Below are 19812 nucleotides of genomic sequence, written 5' to 3' on the forward strand. Positions count from 1 at the left end.
AGAGCCAGCAGGCTTCTGGGTATCTCCATGTACTGTGCAGACATTAGTGCTTTAAACTGTGCTGTCCTGGATGCAAACAGCTGCCAGCAGCAGCACCACACCAACTTCTCCCAAATGCTTTATTTTGTTATTGTCTAGTTTTGAGAGCAAGGGTGAGTGCATCAGTCTCTTCTGCTATCTCCAGAATCATTCTTGGGGAATGAAAAGCTTCTCTGTACCACATACCAAGATCTGGCAATCAAGAGAGGCAGGCGCTACACTTTAAAGCAGTTGCAGCATAGCTTAATACTGAGTGGACAGTTTCCCTCTCCACCTGTAGCTGTGATATATCACATGCCAGTAACATTCCACAAGGGTTTGCTTATAATGTATATAGAAAGAGTTAATAAAGCACCAAGTAAATGTGTTGCAAAGAGATACTCATCTTAAATATCTCAGATAATCAGGTTAGGCCAAACCAGAATATTCTAAATTTTGGCTTATCCTGAGCTGGCCAAGCAATGTTGATGCTTTGAGACTGATTTAGGCAGTAGGTGCCCAGCACCGTGCAGACAATTAAGCCTTTGGGATAATACTGTGAAAAACAGAGTAAAAAATGTGAACGAACTTCAGCAATGATGTATTAAAAGTGCCATGCTATCATATAAACGCACGAGGTTTTCCTTAGCTGGAGTGATTGCTTGTGGTTTCCAAAGCCCAGGTATTTTTTGACATCCACAGCCCTTCAAGGAATGTTTATTTCTCTTTAGGAGTCGCCAGTTTCAGTGAAAACTGCACTGAATACAAGTTGAACGTCAATGAGTCGCTATGCCCACCTGAAAAGTCAGGTACAGTGACTACATATACATGTGAGCTACAGACTGGATATGGTGCCAGGCGCAGTGAAAACATCAGAGTGACATATTTCCGGACAGGTAAGAGTCAGGTAGCATGTAACAGACCACCAGCACTGCAGTGCATGGGTAGTCTCTTTGGGACATGTCATTTGTAAGGATATGATTATAGTAAGTGACTCTCAGAAATGTGATGTCTGTCTTGTGTTGTCTTAGCCCATGTAACAATATCTTCAAGCGTAAACTCAGCAGTTTCGGAAGGATACTCGTTCAATCTAACATGTGAAAGTGATGTGAGCAATTATGAGAGTATCAGCTGGAAAATCCAGTCTGGAAATCACACAAAAATAGTAGACTGTGATGCATGCATCAAAACCAGCAAATTTCCAGCTACATCTGTGCTCACAGTGAAGACTGCCACACAGGACTGGAGCGGTGAGTGAACACGGTTTATACTGGCTACAAAGGCAATGAAATCTTTGCATCATTTATAGTATCCTTAGCCCTGCAAATCGCTGTGCAGTCTGGCCACAGTAAATTAAAGCAGGAGTTAAAACTGCTGGAGGACAGCAAGACTTGATGCTGCTGACGGCACTGTACTTGCTTAGTTTAGGACCCAGGACCATTCAAAAACTGAGAACCAATTGCACTGACTGAGACATGTTTTTTGTGTCACTCCTTTCAGGCACCTACATCTGCACACTGTACCAGAAGCACGCAGAGAGTTCTGCCAATGTGACAATTGAGGTTATTTCCTTGCCTCTGAAGCAGAACATCCTGATAGACCCCATTGCATCACCTATGAGGTGCAAAACGCAGCAAGCCCTCGAGTGCTGCATAAGTGCTAACACCAAGGAAGAATACACTGTTACGTTTGTGGTTCAACAAAGTGAATTTCAAGCTGGTAAGAAATCATAAACTTGCAGAATCGTTAGTTGCATTATGTGTCACAACCAGTCCCTTGACTTTTTGTTTTCAGTTAGGTCTCTGTAACCAATTCAATCTTACTGCTATTATGACAACTCATAAGTACTCCTGAGGGTGGTTAGGTTACCATGCCTGTTGAGCACAGCTGAGATTAACAGAAGAGCAAATGAAGTCATTGCTGTAGTGATAAATAGGTAAATTCAATGTTTGGTCTGCCTTGCCAGGCAGTGAGAAGTGAGCATCCTCACCATGGTTCAGATTAGAAAGTGCTGGACTGCATTTATTTGCTTTTATCTTCCACACTGCCACTTTTTTGGACTAACTATCATGGAAACATTACTTAACAAGGTCTACTAATTAATGAAAAATGTAGAATAACTCATTAAGAATGCAGTTCAAAGAACTGTTCTGTTTTCTTCAAGGATACAGGTAGCGTATCTTTAACAGCACAAAAGCCTAGGTTTCTATGTCTTCAAATTTAAGGCAGTTCTACAGCTTCCTGGCACGTTTTTATAGACTAGAAGCTTTTAAGTGGGTTACAAAACAGTTAATTTGAAAACAAAACCAACAGCCCACCTAAACTAACCCAGAAGACATGCAGGAGTGCAAGCCCAGGCTGAACTGTAAAGCAGGAGGAGACTGAGGAATCCCCTGGTTGCTAAGAGAAATGCTGAGATCTCAGAAGATATCGCATTCATTAACCCTCAGGCACAGGCATACTGAAAAGCAATCAGAGTGTAGTTCAGATCCTGAGTTACAAAGAACCAGATAAAAGCAGCAAAGAAGTATCCTAGCCTAAACGAAACACCTGTGGTAGAAGCAGAAGCAGGAAGAAGCATTCTCCAAAACAGTTTCTGAAGCAAACTCTGGTTCCTGCACAGTAAAGGAGGGTTTGGGCAGGATTTGAAGAGGTACTGATCACGCAAGAGCTGCCAGAGGATGTATTACATGGGGAGTAACAGACAGAGATCAGTGTACAGAAAGGAAGTCTTTCCACAAAGGAAGTTTTTTTTCTCTAGGACCCACAGGAAAGGAAGTTTTGCTGAAGCTTTCTGCTGTCTGCTAGCTGATTGACCCCAAATCTGCATTAACTTATCTTAATCCTTCCATACAGAGAAAAAGCAAAAGGGAAATTTGTTTTGCTACATGTGCAATTACACAGAAACAGAATGCAGCGAGACGAAAGAGCTCAGAGCACATTGCAAGTTTATTAATCGCATTGGACAGGAAGTCAACAGTGAAAGTATAAGACTGCACCTGATAGCTGGTAAGAAAAAAAAAGTTGCTATTTAAAGCTTTTAAATAGGAAATCCCAATATCTTTGTTAAATCAGATGCCACAGATTTATCACTGGTGACACCTAACAGGAGCAGGTTTTGTTAGCTAAGACTTTTTGTCTCTATATTTGATGAGAAATTTTGAAATACAGAGGAAAATATCAATTTTGCTGTAATTAAAAAAAAAAAAAAAGAAAAATAGACAACATGTTTTGTCTTCACTGTGTTTGACAGTGGCCCCAGTATGTTCCCAGGCAGTTATAGTTCTTGTATCTGTATCTATATCCATATAGTTATAGTTATTTCCATGTAGTTGTAGTTATAGTTACAGTTGTAGTTCTAGTTATAGATCTCCTGTTCCTACTTCTATATGGTGCAGCGTGCACCACCAAGCTTCATCTCCTGATTTGAAATGTGGTCAAACATCTCCCAGCTTGCTCCAACAATTTAGCAAAGATAAGACTGTGGTGCCTCAGGAAGAAGTCACCTAGTTCAGGAGGTCCTCCTGTGGGAGAGCATGTCCACTTTAAACACATGGGTAATTACAATTCAACTTTGTTAAATCCAGTTTCAAAGTTTAGTTCTGACCAGAGTTTGAATATTTCCGTTTCTATTCTAAACTGGAAAGAAAGAAATGTTGCACATCCCCATAATGTAGAATTTTTTGGTTTTTCCACAGTAGTGGTGCCTAATTTGAATCACAGCAGATACTTACTGATATTACAAACCAAATGACACCAATTAGCAGGACTCACTCTCCATCAAAAGCTGTTGAGATCTCACAATCAAAGTCTTAATGAATTTCCTATTAATGATGCAGCAGCACAGAGACAGCAGAACAAACTTTGTGTGAGTTACTGTTCACATAGCTGTCCATGTAATCCCACTCCGCCTCTATCTAGCCCTGCACTGTAACAGACAAATCCTAAAACTTTGGGTATTGGTTTGTTGATTTAATTCAGTATTCAAAACCAAGGAGCTTTATTAAATTTCATTTTCAATTTCATGATTCCAAAAAATTGGAAATGCAAGACATAGACCCTAAAAAGTAATAATCAATGAAGAAAGCAAGCTGAAATCCTCGGTAATTTAAAGACTTTTTAACTTAAGGATGTCACAGTTTTGATGGGTGTAAATTATTCATCTCCCTGCTTCTTAGTTTTCCACCTCCATGTCTTTTTCTCAATACAGATAAGGAAGTTTCCTGCTCAGACAGCTTTGGGATTGGAACAGAAGGAGACATATTAATAAAGCCATGCTGTGAGTCAGATAATCCATACGGTTTTACCCTAGGCAGTAAAAGTTACAAGTGCTCTGGCAAATCCTGGAGGCTTGAAAGGAATGACTGCCTATCTGTACCAATAAGCAACCTGCTGACTAGTGCTGAGGTAACATTTATGAGTTTTCTAGAGGCTGGGGTGTGGGAGTGGAAGAGAGCAAATATTTTGGGGTTTTTTTTTTTTTTTTTTTGCTTAACATATATAAAATAATAATAATATAATATAAAATTTATGAAGCATTAAAAAATCAAATAATTAAAACTATGTTCTAAAAGATATAAAGAATTGTACCTATATCTGCACAAGTCAGTGAGGCTAAGTCCCCTTTTCCGACACAGAGGGCACATTGCATTGCATGGCTAATGTCCATAGATGCAAACACCCTCTTCCCCTGGCAAGGTGACCTTATTCATAGCGTCACTGGCCTGCAGTGTCCCTTGAACCATGCTCAGCCGGGAATGCTGTTGCCACAAACCCAAAGTGTGCTACAGAGTACACTAACAATGATGCAGTTGGGCCACTGCCCAGCCTCAGACCCAGGCCCTGTTTAGCATTTCCCCTCAGCCACCATGCTTCACAGATAAGTGCTGGGCCTTGATTTGCAGCCTAGGTACCCTGCCATAGTGGTGTTTGCTTGTACAAACCATTCAGAGTGACCTTTCCCTCAGTGAGGTTAGATGAGAACAATTGTCTTTTTTTCATCAAATACTTCCTATGTTTATCTTAGTAAATTAGGCACAGCAAGGTCCCAGGCAGAGGTACAGCCACTCAGTTATATATTTTTGTCACTTGCTAGATTTTGCTCCCTCATATGTTTTGGTCCAGGCAAACTATTTTTTCCCCCAACATTACCAGAATGGACTTTATTGCCAGGAGTCTGAGAGTTAGCACAGACAAGACTGTTCTGTGTCACGAAGACACCACTCTCCACAATACCCTAGATACTAACCCAGAACAGGTTAGGATGCTGTGTTCTGGAGGGTCAGAGAGTTGAACATTAACAGCCTGTCTAGAATGACCCTGGTTCTGTTTATTTTACTGGTGTAGGTGTAGCCATTATGTAGGAAGATCAAGCTCTAGGCAAACTGCAAACATGTGGTGTGCTGTTTGTTATCTTCTATTCCAGTCCTTGGTCAACAGTCCTGAGGCAAAAGCAAACCTACCTAACTACCTTGCAGAGCTTAAGGAAAACACAGAAAAGGAGCAAAACGTAATAAACAATTCTCCTGCAAACCTAGGCGCAATTGTTACCATCCTGGATATGATCTCCTCTATCCCAGCAGATGCAGAGGAGCTCACTATTCAAGTAAGGTTTTATTTTAAGTCTTACCTATTCTTACAAAGCCCTTTGGCCCCTTATGTCACAGGGGATGACGTTCTCCCTGAAGAATTTCCACAGTTACTTAGGGTCAGGAACACGAAAGTATTAAGACAGCAAATATGAAATGACAGCAAAGATACAAAAGAGTTTATAAAAGGTCAACATGATGAAGACAAGAAGCCTGTGCATGAAAGAGAGGATGTGATATGCTTAGCAACTAGAAATTGGACATGAGTACACAATGTGCATTTGCAGCCCAGAAAACCAACTGTATTCTGGATTACATAACAAGAGGCATGGCCAGCAGGTTGAAGGATGAGATTCTCCCCCATTATTTTGCTCTAGTGAGACCCCGCCAGGAGTACTACGTACAGCTCTGGAGTTCCCCAGTATAAGATAGACACGGACCTGTTACAGCAGGTCCAGAGGGAGGCCTCAAAAATTATCAGAGGGCTGGAACAACTCTCCTATGAAGAAAGGCTGAGAGAGTTGGGGTTGTTCAACCTGGAGGAGAGAAGGCTCTGGGGAGACACTGTGGTAGCCTTTGAGTGCTTAAAGGGGATTTATGGGAAAGACAGAGGAAGACTTTTTGCCAGGGCCTGTAGTGACAGGACAAGGGGCAATGGTTTTAAACTAAAAGAGGGGAGATTTAGTTTGGATATAAGGAAGAATTTTTTTACAATGAGGGTGGTGAGACATAGGAAGAGGTTTCCCAGAGAAGTTGTGAATGCCCCATCATTAGAAATGTTGAAGGTCAAGATGGATTTCCCTGCCTATAGCAAGGGGATTGCATTGGTCTTAAAATGTCAGAACCATTCCATAATTATATGATTCTATGTGTAGAAGGAGAAATAGAAAAAAAGTTTGAAATACAGTTAGGGAGAGTGAATTCCAGGAGCCATGATCAAGCAAGGAAAGTCAATTAGATGTGTTACAACAAATGATTAGCAAAGCAAATCTTAGAAATACTTAAAAACGTCGATTGTGAGGTACGGAGGAAAAGCACTGCTCTTCTGAGCAAAGAGATGATGTTTTGGAGCTGGAGAACCCTCCATGATAGAAAGTGACAAATTAAAGATAGCACGAACCCCAAGAAAGAAGGAAAAGAAGGCTGGAGAAGACAAATACCAAATAATATATAAAAAAGAAAGCACCACACAGCTCCATTTCTGGAAACTTTAAAATAGAGCATTCAGAGGGTTAACAACTGTAGGTTTCACATGGATTGAGCAACATAAGAAGATGCTGGGCTTTTTCAAAAGGCAATTCTAGGCCCACACAAAAATTACCATCAGAAACAACAGTGATTTGTATGGGATTTCAGTAACAACATTATTCTTTTGTTGTTCCAGAATTTCCTCTCTACAGTGGACTTCATTGTTGCTGATTCCACAGCTAAAGTTTGGGAAGACCTGAATAAAGAAGAGAGACTCAAAAGTTCTTCGTTACTTCAATCAGTAGAAAATTTTTCCCTGCGTCTCCAACCAGTTAATAATACCATTCCTGCTGTCTCTGCAAACAGCCTTCAGCTACAAGGTACAGTTGTCACAGAAAATAGCAACATGGATTACAATAAGAACTTCCGCAGTACAGAAAACCTCACAGTTAGTGTGCTTATTGATGAAACTGAGATTCAGACTCTAACCCAAAATTCGACCATTGTCAGTGTGATGTACTCAAAGCTCGGACGTATTTTGCTCCAGAATGAGTCTGAGTATCTGAATGGTTTACTGCTATCAACAACAGTGAGCAGCAACAGAAGCCAGAAGTTCGATATTAATATGACCTTCGCAAAGAAAAACTTGTCTCTAAAGATGCCCCGATGTGTCTTTTGGAACTTCACACTCAACAAATTTGGAGGGGGCTGGGATACTAATGGTTGCACCCCCACAGAGGTAGAAGATTTTGTCATTTGCTCCTGTAATCACTTGACATCATTCTCCATTCTGATGTCACCTGATAAATCCTCCCAGTTAATCTTTGAAGATTATATTACCTACATTGGCCTGGCTGTTTCAATCTTGAGTTTGGTGGTCTGCATTATAATTGAATCCTTAGTCTGGAAATACGTGACAAACAACACAACCTCCTATATGCGCCATGTCTGTATACTCAACATAGCTACATCACTTCTGATTGCTGATATTTGGTTCATTGTCACTGCCTCCATCAATGACCAAAACCAACAGATGAGCAGAGGTATCTGTTTAGTGGCTACCTTCTTCATCCATTTATTCTACCTGTGTGTCTTTTTCTGGATGCTCAGCCTGGGCCTCATTCTTTTCTACAGACTGGTCTTCATCCTGCATAACACAAGCAAGACCTCCCAGAAAGCAGTGGCATTCTGTTTGGGATATGGATGCCCCTTTGCCATTGCAGCCATCACCATTGCTGTCACACTGCCAAGGAACAATTACACCAGAAAGGATGTCTGCTGGCTCAACTGGAAGGACAGCAAAGCTCTCTTGGCCTTCGTCATACCTGCCCTGATCATTGTGGCTATGAATTTGTTCATTACTGCAGTTGTTATAATAAAAATACTGAGGCCAACTATTGGGGACAGGTCAAACAGGCAGGAGAGGAACTCTTTGTTTCAAATTGGCAAAAGTGTGGCCATCTTGACACCCCTATTAGGCCTTACCTGGGGATTTGGTCTTGCCACCATCATCAAAAACAGTCATCGAATCTTCCATATCCTCTTTGCTTTTCTCAATGCATTGCAGGTGAGTTGCACATACATGTGGTTTTGTTTACTGTCTCACCATTTAACATGTAGTGACATTCTTGTAGTGCTGTGTTTGGAGAGGAATAAAAACAGTTTGGGAGAGATCAGGTTTACCTTACACATCCTTATTCCCAAAGGGCTCTTTGAGAAACCTATTCCAGGAATTCAGCAGCATTTCATATTCCCAGCTGCCTTAACAGATGTGCCTTATAGATAAAGCTGACTTAAAGATAACTTACAACTTTGTCAGTACCTTTGGGAAGAATTTCATTCCTGAAGATCAGGAAAATAGCCCTGTTATGTTCAGGTGGGCAAGCTTCAGCTGCCTGGTTTCATTTAGTGCATCTGGAGGCACCATATTTATCTCTTGTGTGTTCAAGAAATTAGTATAAAGAACATGAAAGTCACCAAGAACAGATGAATAATACTAATAATGAATACACATGATTGAGAGTTTTCAGTCAGTATGATTTTTGCAACAACATATTTAAGTAGCCAGTAGGATCCTAATACAATGGGATTTCTTAAGGACACAGTAGTTATGTCTACTCTGTCTCTAAAGAACAGCATAAAAATTGTATGCTTCAAACTGCTAGCTTATCTGGGAAGTATAGGCAGGGCATGTCTTCCATACACAGTGGTGCCTTCTTCTAAATGTGTTCAGTGCTGGCAAACTATCTGTGCCACTTCTACAGAAGAGATATACATCAGGTTTATATAGGCCTGGCCAGGCAAACTCTTACCACATTAACACTCCATTATGAGATGCAGTTAGAAAAATGTCCTCTGTCAAAGAGCTGAGAGTTTAAATGGTCAACGTGGACAATATTTGAAATAATTATTAAGTACTGCAATTAAAAGGTATCATCAAACTGCATGTAACTGTCTGTCTCCTAGGGATTATTCATTTTGGTGTTTGGGACTCTCTGGGACAAGAAGGTAAGAATTCAAATTATTTCTTATATTGCATGAAAATACTGTTGGAATTCGAACATAATTCTGCATTTACCAATTGATCATATTTTTTTAACAAATAGATACAAGAAGCCCTGCTGAAAAGGAATTCAATGTCCAAATGGAGTTCTCAGCAGACAAAGGTTAGAAGTATGACCTAGGAATCTATTTCGGTTACTGCTGAATAAAAGAGAAGATACTAACAGCATAAACAGATGCACATTTTCAAAGTTCATTGTTTCACCTATGATTAGTAAATAATTAGAAGGAGGTTGGTGGACATTTGATCTAAATTCCACAAGGCATAAACCACAAAATATAATGGAAATTACATTTTTTTTAAGTTAGAAAACAGAAAATTTCAGTGGCACTAGTATTTATTCACAACCTAAGGGAAATACAAAGGGAACTTCTTGGGGAAGATGCCCTTCAGCTACGAGCAGGAAAGGATGGAGATATGGCAACTTGAACCCTCTCCATGTGACCCACCAAACAGTCCATCCATACCTCTCCTACTGGCCATCTAGTCCAGTATTGCATCTGCCCTGATAGGGCTCTCTATTACCTGGTTTAAGTGATTCTCAATGCACTCCAGGAGTCTCTTGGATTGCCTATAGCTCGCCGTGCTACTTTTCCAGCAGATGTCAGGATGGTTGAAGTCCCCAAGCAGGACAAGAGCCTGCAAGCACGATGTCTCCTGCAAGCTGGAGTAAGAAGGCTTCATCAGTAGTATTCTGATTGGGCAGCCTGCAGTAAACACCAACCATCCTTTGTTGACACGCTCTCTGGTTCTTACCCTTAAGCTTTTGACCTGCTCTGTGGCTATCCAACCACAGAGCCATGTATTAATGGACTGTGTCTGTCTATTGGTTCTCACGTTGCTGCCCACAACTGGAAGGAGAGAGGAGAAAATAACCTGTACTCTGTATCCCCTTATGAGCCTTGATTTACTTCATGCTGTGTAAGGTTAATAGGCCATTAAAGGCTGTTAAACACCAAAGTATTGCCTTTGCCTCCAGAAGTCTTTGTACCTCTGAAAGGCAGAAGGGGAAAGAACATTCTGGAGAACTGCTGCTTTGCTTTTATGAAACTCTTCCCTAGGGCTTCTGATATAGCCTGTGTTGGATTAAGAAGCAACTGGGCTAGAGGATACTTGCATTCAATCAAGTGCAATTCTGCTTATGACATTAAGCAACCAGTATCCTCTAGAAAGGTTGGGAGACAGTCTCTCAGTGTGCACAAAGGAGTAAACCCACAGAACTGCCTGCTTTTACAATGAGGTTTGACAAAACTCTAAAGCAGAATAGAGGAGGCCACCCACACAATGGAATCATAGCCTCAGTGACCCAGGGCATGTATTACAGCCCTAGGAGAGGGCCAAGAGCTGAGGCTATGGACTAATATTCACCTCACAAAGAACTCTGCTGGTTGAAGACATGTTGGGACTACAGAGGTGTTTATTACCCGCTTCCCGCTGATGACAAAGGTGTGTTCGTCTCTACTTCTGCACAAGAGGAGCCACATTCCCAGACACAGAATACAGAGAAGTTTCAGCCAACAGGGATAAAATACCTGTATCTGGGACGGTTGCATGAGGATGAATAGCTCTATGTCCAGAAATGCTTGTTTCAGCTTACACTTCTGCATTAATAATCCCTCAGTAAAGACACCACACAAGGATGGGTAAGGGATTGAAGGCATCGGAATCTAAATACTGGCACTTATAGTGGAAAAAGTAAATGGTGATAAATGCTGGCATCATTCTTAAATGACAATAGAGGTTAATTTTATATCGGTATCTGAATATTATATGGGTTTAGAAAAGTCTGCACAGGTATTGCTAAAGAACTAGGAAGCAGACTTAAAAATGAGAATAATTAAGACAGATGGGTACATATGTTCGAAGGAGTTAAGGCATCTATTAAGGCTGGACTGTCAGCTCAGAGCAGCAGCACTGACTCGAATCACTCCAACTTCCATGAAGTCATAGAGTCACTGAAGTTGGAAAGTACCTCCAGAGATCATCTAGTACCACCCTCTCACTCAAAGCATGGTCGGCTATAGCTCAGAGTCATGTCCAGCTGGATTTTGAGTAGCTCCAAGGATACAGACCCCACAATCTCTTTGTGCAGCCTTTTCCTGTGTTTGAACAACCTCACAGTGAAAAAGTTTCTTCTTAAGTGGCATTTCCTGTATTTCTGTTTGCTCCCAATGCCTCTTGTCCTTTTACTGGGCACAAACAAGAAAAGCCTGGCTCTGTTCTCATTCACAGAATCACAGAATCACAGAATCACAGAATCCCAAGGGTTGGAAGGGACCTAAAAAGATCATCTAGTCCAACCCCCCTGCAAGAGCAGGGTAACCTACAGTACATCACACAGGAACTTGTCCAGGCGGGCCTTGAATATCTCCAGTGTAGGAGACTCCACAACCCCCCTGGGCAACCTGTTCCAGTGCTCTGTCACTCTTACAGTAAAGAAGTTCTTCCTGATGTTAACGTGGAACTTCCTATGTTCCAGTTTACACCCATTGCCCCTTGTCCTATCACTGGATATCACTGAAAAAAGCCTAGCTCCATCATCCTGACACCTACCCTTCACATATTTGTAAACATTGATGAGGTCACCCCTCAGTCTCCTCTTTTGCAAGCTAAAGAGACCCAGCTCCCTCAGCCTCTCCTCATAAGGGAGATGTTCCACTCCCTTAATCATCTTTGTGGCTCTGCGCTGGACTCCTTCAAGCAATTCCCTGTCCTTCTTGAACAGAGGGGCCCAGAACTGGACGCAATATTCCAGATGCGCACTCAGTTCCCTCATCCAGGTCATTGATGAAAATATTAAACAGCACCGGTCCCAGCACCGACCCCTGAGGAACTCCACTAGTCACAGACCTCCAGCTAGATTCTGCGCCATTGACCACAACTCTCTGCCTTCTTCCTTTCAACCAGTTCTCGATCCACCTCACTACTTGATCGTCAAGCCCACACTTCCTTAGCTTATCTATGAGGATGCTGTGGGAGACAGTATCAAATGCCTTACTGAAATCAAGAAAAACTACATCTACCGCTCTACCATCATCCCTCCACCTAGTCACTTCCTCATAGAAGGCTATAAGGTTGGTCATACATGACTTCCCCCTCATAAAACCATGTTGGCTGTTCTTAATGACCCCCTCATCCTTGATATGCCTAGTGATGGAGTCAAGAATAAGTTGTTCCATCATCTTTCCAGGGATGGAGGTAAGGCTGACCGGTCTATAATTACCCGGGTCCTCCTTCTTGCCCTTCTTATAGATTGGTGTGACCTTTGCCATCCGCCAATCCTCAGGCACCTCGCCCGTTTCCCACGACTTACCAAAGATGATGGAAAGTGGCCTAGCAATGACCTCCGCCAGCTCCCTCAGCACCTGTGGGTGCATTCCATCCGGACCCATCGATTTACAGATGTCCAGTTTGCATAGCTGATCCCTAACCCAATCCTCATCTACCAAAGCAAACTCCTCCTTTGTCCTGACTCCTTCTGGGGCTATAGAAATCCGGGGCCCTCGGGGAGAGTCTGCAGGAGTAAAGACAGAGGCAAAGAAGGCATTCAGCACCTCTGCCTTCTTTATATCCTCTGTCTCCAGGGTACCCACTTCGTTCAGCAGTGGGCCTATATTGCCTCTTGTTTTAGTTTTATTTGCTATGTATTTGAAGAAGCCCTTTCTATTGTCTTTAACCCGACTAGCAAGATTGAGTTCCAAGGAGGCCTTAGCTGTCCTAATTGCCTCCCTACATCCTCTAACAACTGTCCTATATTCCTCCCAAGCGGCCAGCCCCTCCTTCCATAATCCATAGATTCTCCTTTTCCACTTGAGTTTGCCCAGCAGCTCCTTGTTTAACCACGCCGGTCTCCTAGATCCCTTACTTGACTTCCTACTCATTGGGACGCTCCGATCCTGAGCTTGGAAGAAGCGGTCCTTGAATGCTAACCAACTATCTTGAGCCCCTTTACCGCCTAGTACACTTTCCCATGAGACTGCCCTTAGCAGTTGACTGAAGAGGCCAAAGTTGGCCCTTCGGAAATCCAGAACTGTGGCTTTGCTAGGTATTCTATTCCTCCCACACAGGATCCTAAACTCCACCATCTCATGGTCACTGCAGCCAAGGCTGCCATTGACCGTCACCACTTCAACCAAACCCTCCTTGTTGGCGAGTACTAAATCTAGCAGCGCTGCTCCCCTAGTTGGTACGTCCACCATTTGCATTAAGAAATTATCATCAATGCACTCGAGGAACCTCCTAGACTGTGAATGACTGGCTGTGTGAGTCTTCCAGCAAATATCGGGGTAATTAAAGTCCCCCACGACGACTAAGGCATGTAGTCGCGAGGCTACTTCCAGTTGCCTGTAGAAAGCCTCATCAACTCCTTCGTCCTGATCAGGAGGTCTGTAATAGACCCCCACAACTGTATCACCCGTGCCAGTCAGCCCCTTGATTCGTACCTCTTGTCCTTTTAGTAGGCACCAATGAGAAAAGTCTGTCTCTCTTTTCATAGAATCATAGATTGGTTAGGATTGGAAAGGACCTTAAGATCATCTAGTTCCAACCCCCCTGCCATAGGCAGGGACACCTCACACTAAACCATCCCACCCAAGGCTCTGTCCAACCTGGCCTTGAACACCGCCAGGGATGGAGCATTCACAACCTCCCTGGGCAACCCACTCCAGTGCTTCACCACCCTCACAGTAAAGAACTTCTTCCTTGTATGCAATCTAAACTTCCCCTGTTTAAGTTTTAACCCGTTACCCCTTGTCCTGTCACTACAGTCCCTGACAAAGAGTCCCTCCCCAGCATCCTTGTAGGCCCCCTTCAGGTACTGGAAGGCTGCTATGAGGTCTCCACGCAGCCTTCTCTTCTCCAGGCTCAAAAGTCCCAACTTTCTCAGACTATCTTCATACGGGAGGTGCTCCAGTCCCCTGATCATCCTCGTGGCCCTCCTCTGGACTTGTTCCAACAGTTCCATGTCCTTTCTATGGTGAGGGCACCAGAACTGCACACAATACTCCAGGTGAGGTCTCACGAGAGCAGAACTTCGACCTGCAGGATCACCTCCTTCGACCTGTTGGTTACGCTCCTTTTGATGCAGCCCAGGATACGGTTGGCTTTCTGGGCTGTGACTGCACACTGAAGCCGGCTCATGTTCATTTTCTCATTGACCAACACCCCCAAGTCCTTCTCCACAGGGCTGCTCTGAGTCTCTTCTCTGCGCAACCTGTAGCTGTGCCCGGGATTGCTCCAGCCCAGGTGTAGGACCTTTTCACTTCTTTCCAGTTAGATGGCCCCTGTATTCGCCGGTACATAGGGCTGTTCCTCCTGAGGGATAGGAGGACTTTGCATTTCCCTTTGTCAAACTTCATAAGATTCCTGTCATTCCATTTCTCCAGCCTGTTGAGGTCCCTCTGAATGACAGCAGACTCATCTGATCTATCAGCCACTCATTCCAGCTTTGTATCTTCTGCAGACTCGGTGAGGGTGCACTTTTCCCATTATCTATATCATTAATGCAGTGACCTCTCATCATGCCCCCTCCAGCAACATGCTGAAGGCCCGGAAGGAGACAGAGCAGCTCTCTAAGTTTTAAGTGCTCCAATCGCCAGAGGGAAAGATGAAGTTTCTGACTCATTTTTCTTCATTTAGGATGCCCAGAATAATCCACATGGATTTTTTTTAACCAGTACTCCAAGTATCCTATTGCTTTCTGCAGCAGGATTACCCCGGGAACCCAGCACCATTCCTTCTTTCTGATTTGAAAAAGACACCTGCTGTATGTGATGCTACTCTGACTATGGGAAAAAATTCTTTTGTCTCAGGATACTGAAAGGAAGGCAGGAATAACTGATACAACTATCATTAAGCATGTCAGTTTCTTCATTCCATCTTATACTGACACATCCAGCAGAATAAAGTAGAGATAACAAGTCTTGGACCTCAGTTCTGAATTCCTTTTCAGACTCTTCCAACTCTAGCTGACACTGTGGAAGCTGCCCCAATGGGAAGTGGCATATTTCCTTGGTAGTTCTGCTGATAAGGAATAAATTAAGCAAGATAAGGAATAAATTAAGCAAGATCAAAGTCTTTGATCAGACTTTTTAGATATGATTCATATCCCGTCTTCCTTTACCACCTTATGATACAGGAGACAATACACAAAACTTCTCAATTTCCGCCACCATGGTACAACCTAATGAACAGAGAGGGACTGAACAAAAAAACCCCACGTTTTCCATACATTTTTTAAACACATCTTTAGAGGAATACCAAGCCATTCCAGACCCCAAAAAGAAACTTCATTTTAGCAGCAAGCGTTTCTTCTTGCCCATCTGGACTGTAAAGAGTTGTGTTCCAATGCCCTCTAGTGTGCCAAGTTAAATTTGCCTCTGATTATCAGGCTGTTGGCATTCAAGGACCATCCATAAGCACATAAATCTCAGCTTTTCTGGTTGCCTTAATGGACATATTCCCTCACATAAGGGACCAGAACTCTGTACTGTCTGATATGATAGACTCTGGAGCCCACCCAGTCTTCTCTAGCCAGCAGTTAGAGACAGGCTGTTTGTGTCCGGCCGTTTCTTTGCAGTTTCTTTCAAAACTGGTCTCCTTCATTGCAATCATAAACATGCATGTGGGTGAACTTGATGCCTCTCAAACATCTAACTTGTCCATCGGTGGGTTGCCTGCTTGTACTACTGACACCTTATTATTAAGTTTTATACTTTTCCCCCATCAATGTGGCTGCTAAGAAAGTTCCAGGCTTTTGACAAAAAGCTTTTTTTTTTCCCTCTTACAGTCAACCTCCCTGATCCTGGTGACACCAATGCTTGCTATGAGCTATCCATTTTCAAGAACCTTTAACAACTTATGTGGGAAAACAGGTATGTGACAATAAATCTCACCTACTGAAGCACAAATAAGGTTCTGCCTGCATTCTCATTCTCAGGGGCTGTCTATTCTTTTATCTATCAGTATATCTGTCTATCCATCCACCTGCAGATGGCATTTAACCTCCTAATACAAAGGAACTACAGTAAGCCATTGGTATCACTAACATGACTGATCGTGATTGTAGCATAATGCTAGCAGCATAATCATAGAATCATAGATTCATAGAATGGTTTGGATTGGAAGGGACCTTCAAGCTCATCCGGTCCCAACCCCCTGCCACTGGCCAGGGACACCTTCCACTAGTAGCAAGTTGCTCCAAGTCCTATCCAGCCTGGCCCTGAACACTGCCAGGGATGGGGCAGCAGCAGCTTCTCCGGGCAACCAGTTTCAGCACCTCACCTCCCTCTCAGGGAAGAACTTCTTCCTAATATTTAATCTAAATCTACCTCTTTCAGTTTAAAGCCTAAAACAAGTATTGGAAAATGGTATGCTTCATCAGTTCTAAAACCCATATGATTGGGCTTAATCATATCCTGACAGTGCTCCTCATTTCGTTTACTGTTCATGTACTCTTCACCACCTTGTAGCTATATCTCTTTAAAAGTTCTCTGGCTGTCATTTTATGGATGTCAGCATTTCAGTTATGACTTTATCTTGTAAGACGCACTGATGGAAATATGAGTAATTTCTTTCCTATGTAAGTGTGTAATCTTTGCATCCAGCCGTTGCTCAGAGAAGATGATTGTGACATTTGGTCAAAGGGGTATAAGGAGGAATTTAATGTAGGCAAGCAACTGCTTTTTAAGAGGCAGTTTATTAGTCAAATAATAGAAGGAGAAGTTGGTTTCTTACTCTGCTACAGTAAGTTTACATGAGTACAATCACCAGATACAGAAGCCCCCTACCACAAGAAAGATACCTGCCCATAACTGCCTCCCATGCTGCTGTCACCTGAGACCCTTGTATTATTACCACTCTCTTCCACACTTTGTTCCTGGGTTCTCTGCACTTGGGTCTTAGTTTAGATTCTCATGGTCACAAAAGGAGGGAGCTGGGATTCATCTCAACCATGCTCAATGAGGACCACTAAGTCCCTGCATTTGTGTGAGCAAATTACTACCCCATGGCATAATCATCAGTTCAGGCTGACATATCTTGGCTGTGTCACCAAACACACTGACTTCTGTGGTTGCTTGTACTGCTGTAACACAGCTAGTATCAGGGCTGCAGACCGAGTCAGAGCCAACTGTGTCACCAGGACAGTCTAACTGTCCTTGCTTTGCAGTGACAACATGTCTCAAGCGATCTGTCCTTATGCCTAACCACTGTGCTTTGTTTTGCAGGAAAATACAGAGTATCTTCTTCAGAGCCATCCAGCTCTTCCTCTGAAAACACTTCCAAGGCATATTCTTTGCTTAACTGAGGCACTGCAAATGCTAAATCACATAGCTCTGAAGGGACCTCTCCCCTTTCCAAGACGCACACAAAAAGTACCTGTGAGTCATCAAGAAGTGGACTGCTTCATTTTGAGTAAACTGCCTTGGTGCATTCTTCTGGAATAATCATTTCTGGTTAACGTGTAAAGCAGGGAAGCTTTGAGAAGTGGAATTTTACAGGGGCTGCCAATCCCAGAAGAGATGACAGGGATTTGAAGGCCTCTAAGTGCTGGAAAAGACATTTGGGAGTGAAGAATTCTCAGCCTTTAAGAGGGTGCTTAGCACTGCGCAGTACTGAGCCATGAGTTGCAGTTGTATAAACAGCTGCTGTCCAGTGGTTTTAGTATTTCCCCTATCAACTCTCAGACTGATGCCAAAAGCCTGTGTAGATAGATACACGAGTACCTCATAGCTTGTCTCTTGCCCTCATATAAGAGTTTGGAAAGTCCATAGGGTATAGTGCTCTCCACTTTCTATTTAAGACTTTCTGGAACTAAAGATTCACAATTAAGAAGGTCCCTTTCAGATCTTCACTTTTAACTTGGGTTAAACGAAGACCATGATGATTCCTGCATGGTCTTCTTCAGATGGAATGTACTGAAAGTTCTGTACTGAAAGCTCCATGTGGCACTATTTTTGAAGAAAAGGAAGCTTTATATCCTTAACTATAGTTGTCCTTCCCTTGATATGTGGTGAGAGGATGATGGTTGCTGCCCTCTACCACAGAGGGAACTGCATTTATCTAATGCATAAGTAGTGTTAAGTATGTAAGGAATCTTTTGTGTAAAGTCTGTATGTTTGAGGGTCCTCTCAGAGAAGCATCACACTTGGAGGGCTCAGAGAGTCAACTCTGCAGTGAATGTAAACCACCATGTGCCAGGCAGGATGAAAGGTTTTATATAAATTATTGCTCTAATACTACACTTTTGGAAACAGCTATTTTCAAGCCTGTATACCTTTAAAGGCAGGACTCCTGCCTAAAGTGGAGGGCTATGAGAGAGCCTGCAAAGTATTTATAGTGCACAGAGATGTTACAAAAGTTAATGTAAAATATAGTAGGTGGAATCATGAAGATTTAGATTTGAGGCCATTATCAAACACTGCTGTTGAGTGGTACAACCCCATATGGTCATTGGGGAATCAGGCCTATGTCTGCCAGTGGTGAACCCATTCCCAGGACTTTGGGATGAACCAGGATGTGAAACTGTTGACTACAGTTACAGGCATGTGCAATGGGTTGGTATGGGCAGGTAATGACTGAAAACAATAAACAAGCATCAATCAAATGTACTATTTATATTGAAAAGAATTTCTTTTTCCTTGAAGATGTAGATATAATACTGGAACTTGAGTACAGAGATCAAGAAATATTTGAAAATCCAGAATCTCTTTGAACTGCATGGCCAGTGGAAACTTGAAAATCAGACCCTTCCACATTATTCCAACCAATATTTGCCTTTGGACAGCAATTTGATCTAACTCACTCTGGAAGTAGCTTGTGCAATACTGATCTGCTACAGAATCATACAATCCCACTGTGTGGGACATAAGCTCTAAAGTACAAGTCCATGTAGATGGCACAGTCCCACCCACTTTACCTCTGTGGACATTTCACCCCTGAGGCTTCACCACACTGCCCAGTTTAGCTAAGCCAGGGTCTTGACTGTATGTGAATGAGAAATCAGGATGTGATGCGATGCTGAGCTGTCTGGCACTGAAAGCTGTCTTTGGATGGATCTTGAAAGGCAAGGTCCTTGCCAGCATTTCAAAAGCCATGACAATTCATGAAAGAAAAGCAGCTCAGAAATTAACTGTGCTGGTCTTAAACACTTGGGAGCAAGGCTTCACTTGTATTTGTACACGGATCAGATATAAGGGAAGAGAAGAAAAAGTGGAAGGAAGTGCTGAATGGTGGAAGAAGGGAAAACAAATGGCAGCAACAACACTATACCCCTCCCAGTAGCAAGAACCAGGCAAGGTGAGAAGTGGGCTCACCAGCAGCTTGCTGTCCTAGGGAGTCTCATGCTTTGGGCAGCTGGCCCAGTCCTTCCCTTTGTCCTGACCAAAGCCCGGATTCCTGCATTCACCTCCCTTCTTGAAGTCAGAGCTGTCATGGGGCTTGTTTCCTGATAATTCT

At 42.8% G+C, this 19812-nt stretch overlaps 1 protein-coding gene across 3 annotated transcripts in view; it reads left to right on the forward strand.

Moving 5' to 3' along the window:
* The window catches only part of ADGRF5 (adhesion G protein-coupled receptor F5), a 63851-nt gene extending 44886 nt beyond the window's left edge, over positions 1-18965 (forward strand). For all 3 annotated transcript variants that reach the window (XM_065681781.1, XM_065681780.1, XM_065681779.1), the window contains 11 exons: positions 750-914; positions 1050-1268; positions 1519-1737; positions 2875-3027; positions 4229-4425; positions 5444-5623; positions 6991-8361; positions 9261-9302; positions 9401-9460; positions 16145-16229; positions 17583-18965. In XM_065681781.1, coding sequence (XP_065537853.1) covers positions 750-914; positions 1050-1268; positions 1519-1737; positions 2875-3027; positions 4229-4425; positions 5444-5623; positions 6991-8361; positions 9261-9302; positions 9401-9460; positions 16145-16229; positions 17583-17662 — 2771 coding nt within the window. In that variant the 3' untranslated portion in view covers positions 17663-18965. The remainder of the gene's footprint in view (positions 1-749; positions 915-1049; positions 1269-1518; positions 1738-2874; positions 3028-4228; positions 4426-5443; positions 5624-6990; positions 8362-9260; positions 9303-9400; positions 9461-16144; positions 16230-17582) is intronic.
* The last annotated feature ends 847 nt before the right edge of the window (positions 18966-19812 follow it).

Source organism: Lathamus discolor, chromosome 5 (assembly GCF_037157495.1).
Source record: "Lathamus discolor isolate bLatDis1 chromosome 5, bLatDis1.hap1, whole genome shotgun sequence".
NCBI classification, from domain to species: domain Eukaryota; kingdom Metazoa; phylum Chordata; class Aves; order Psittaciformes; family Psittacidae; genus Lathamus; species Lathamus discolor.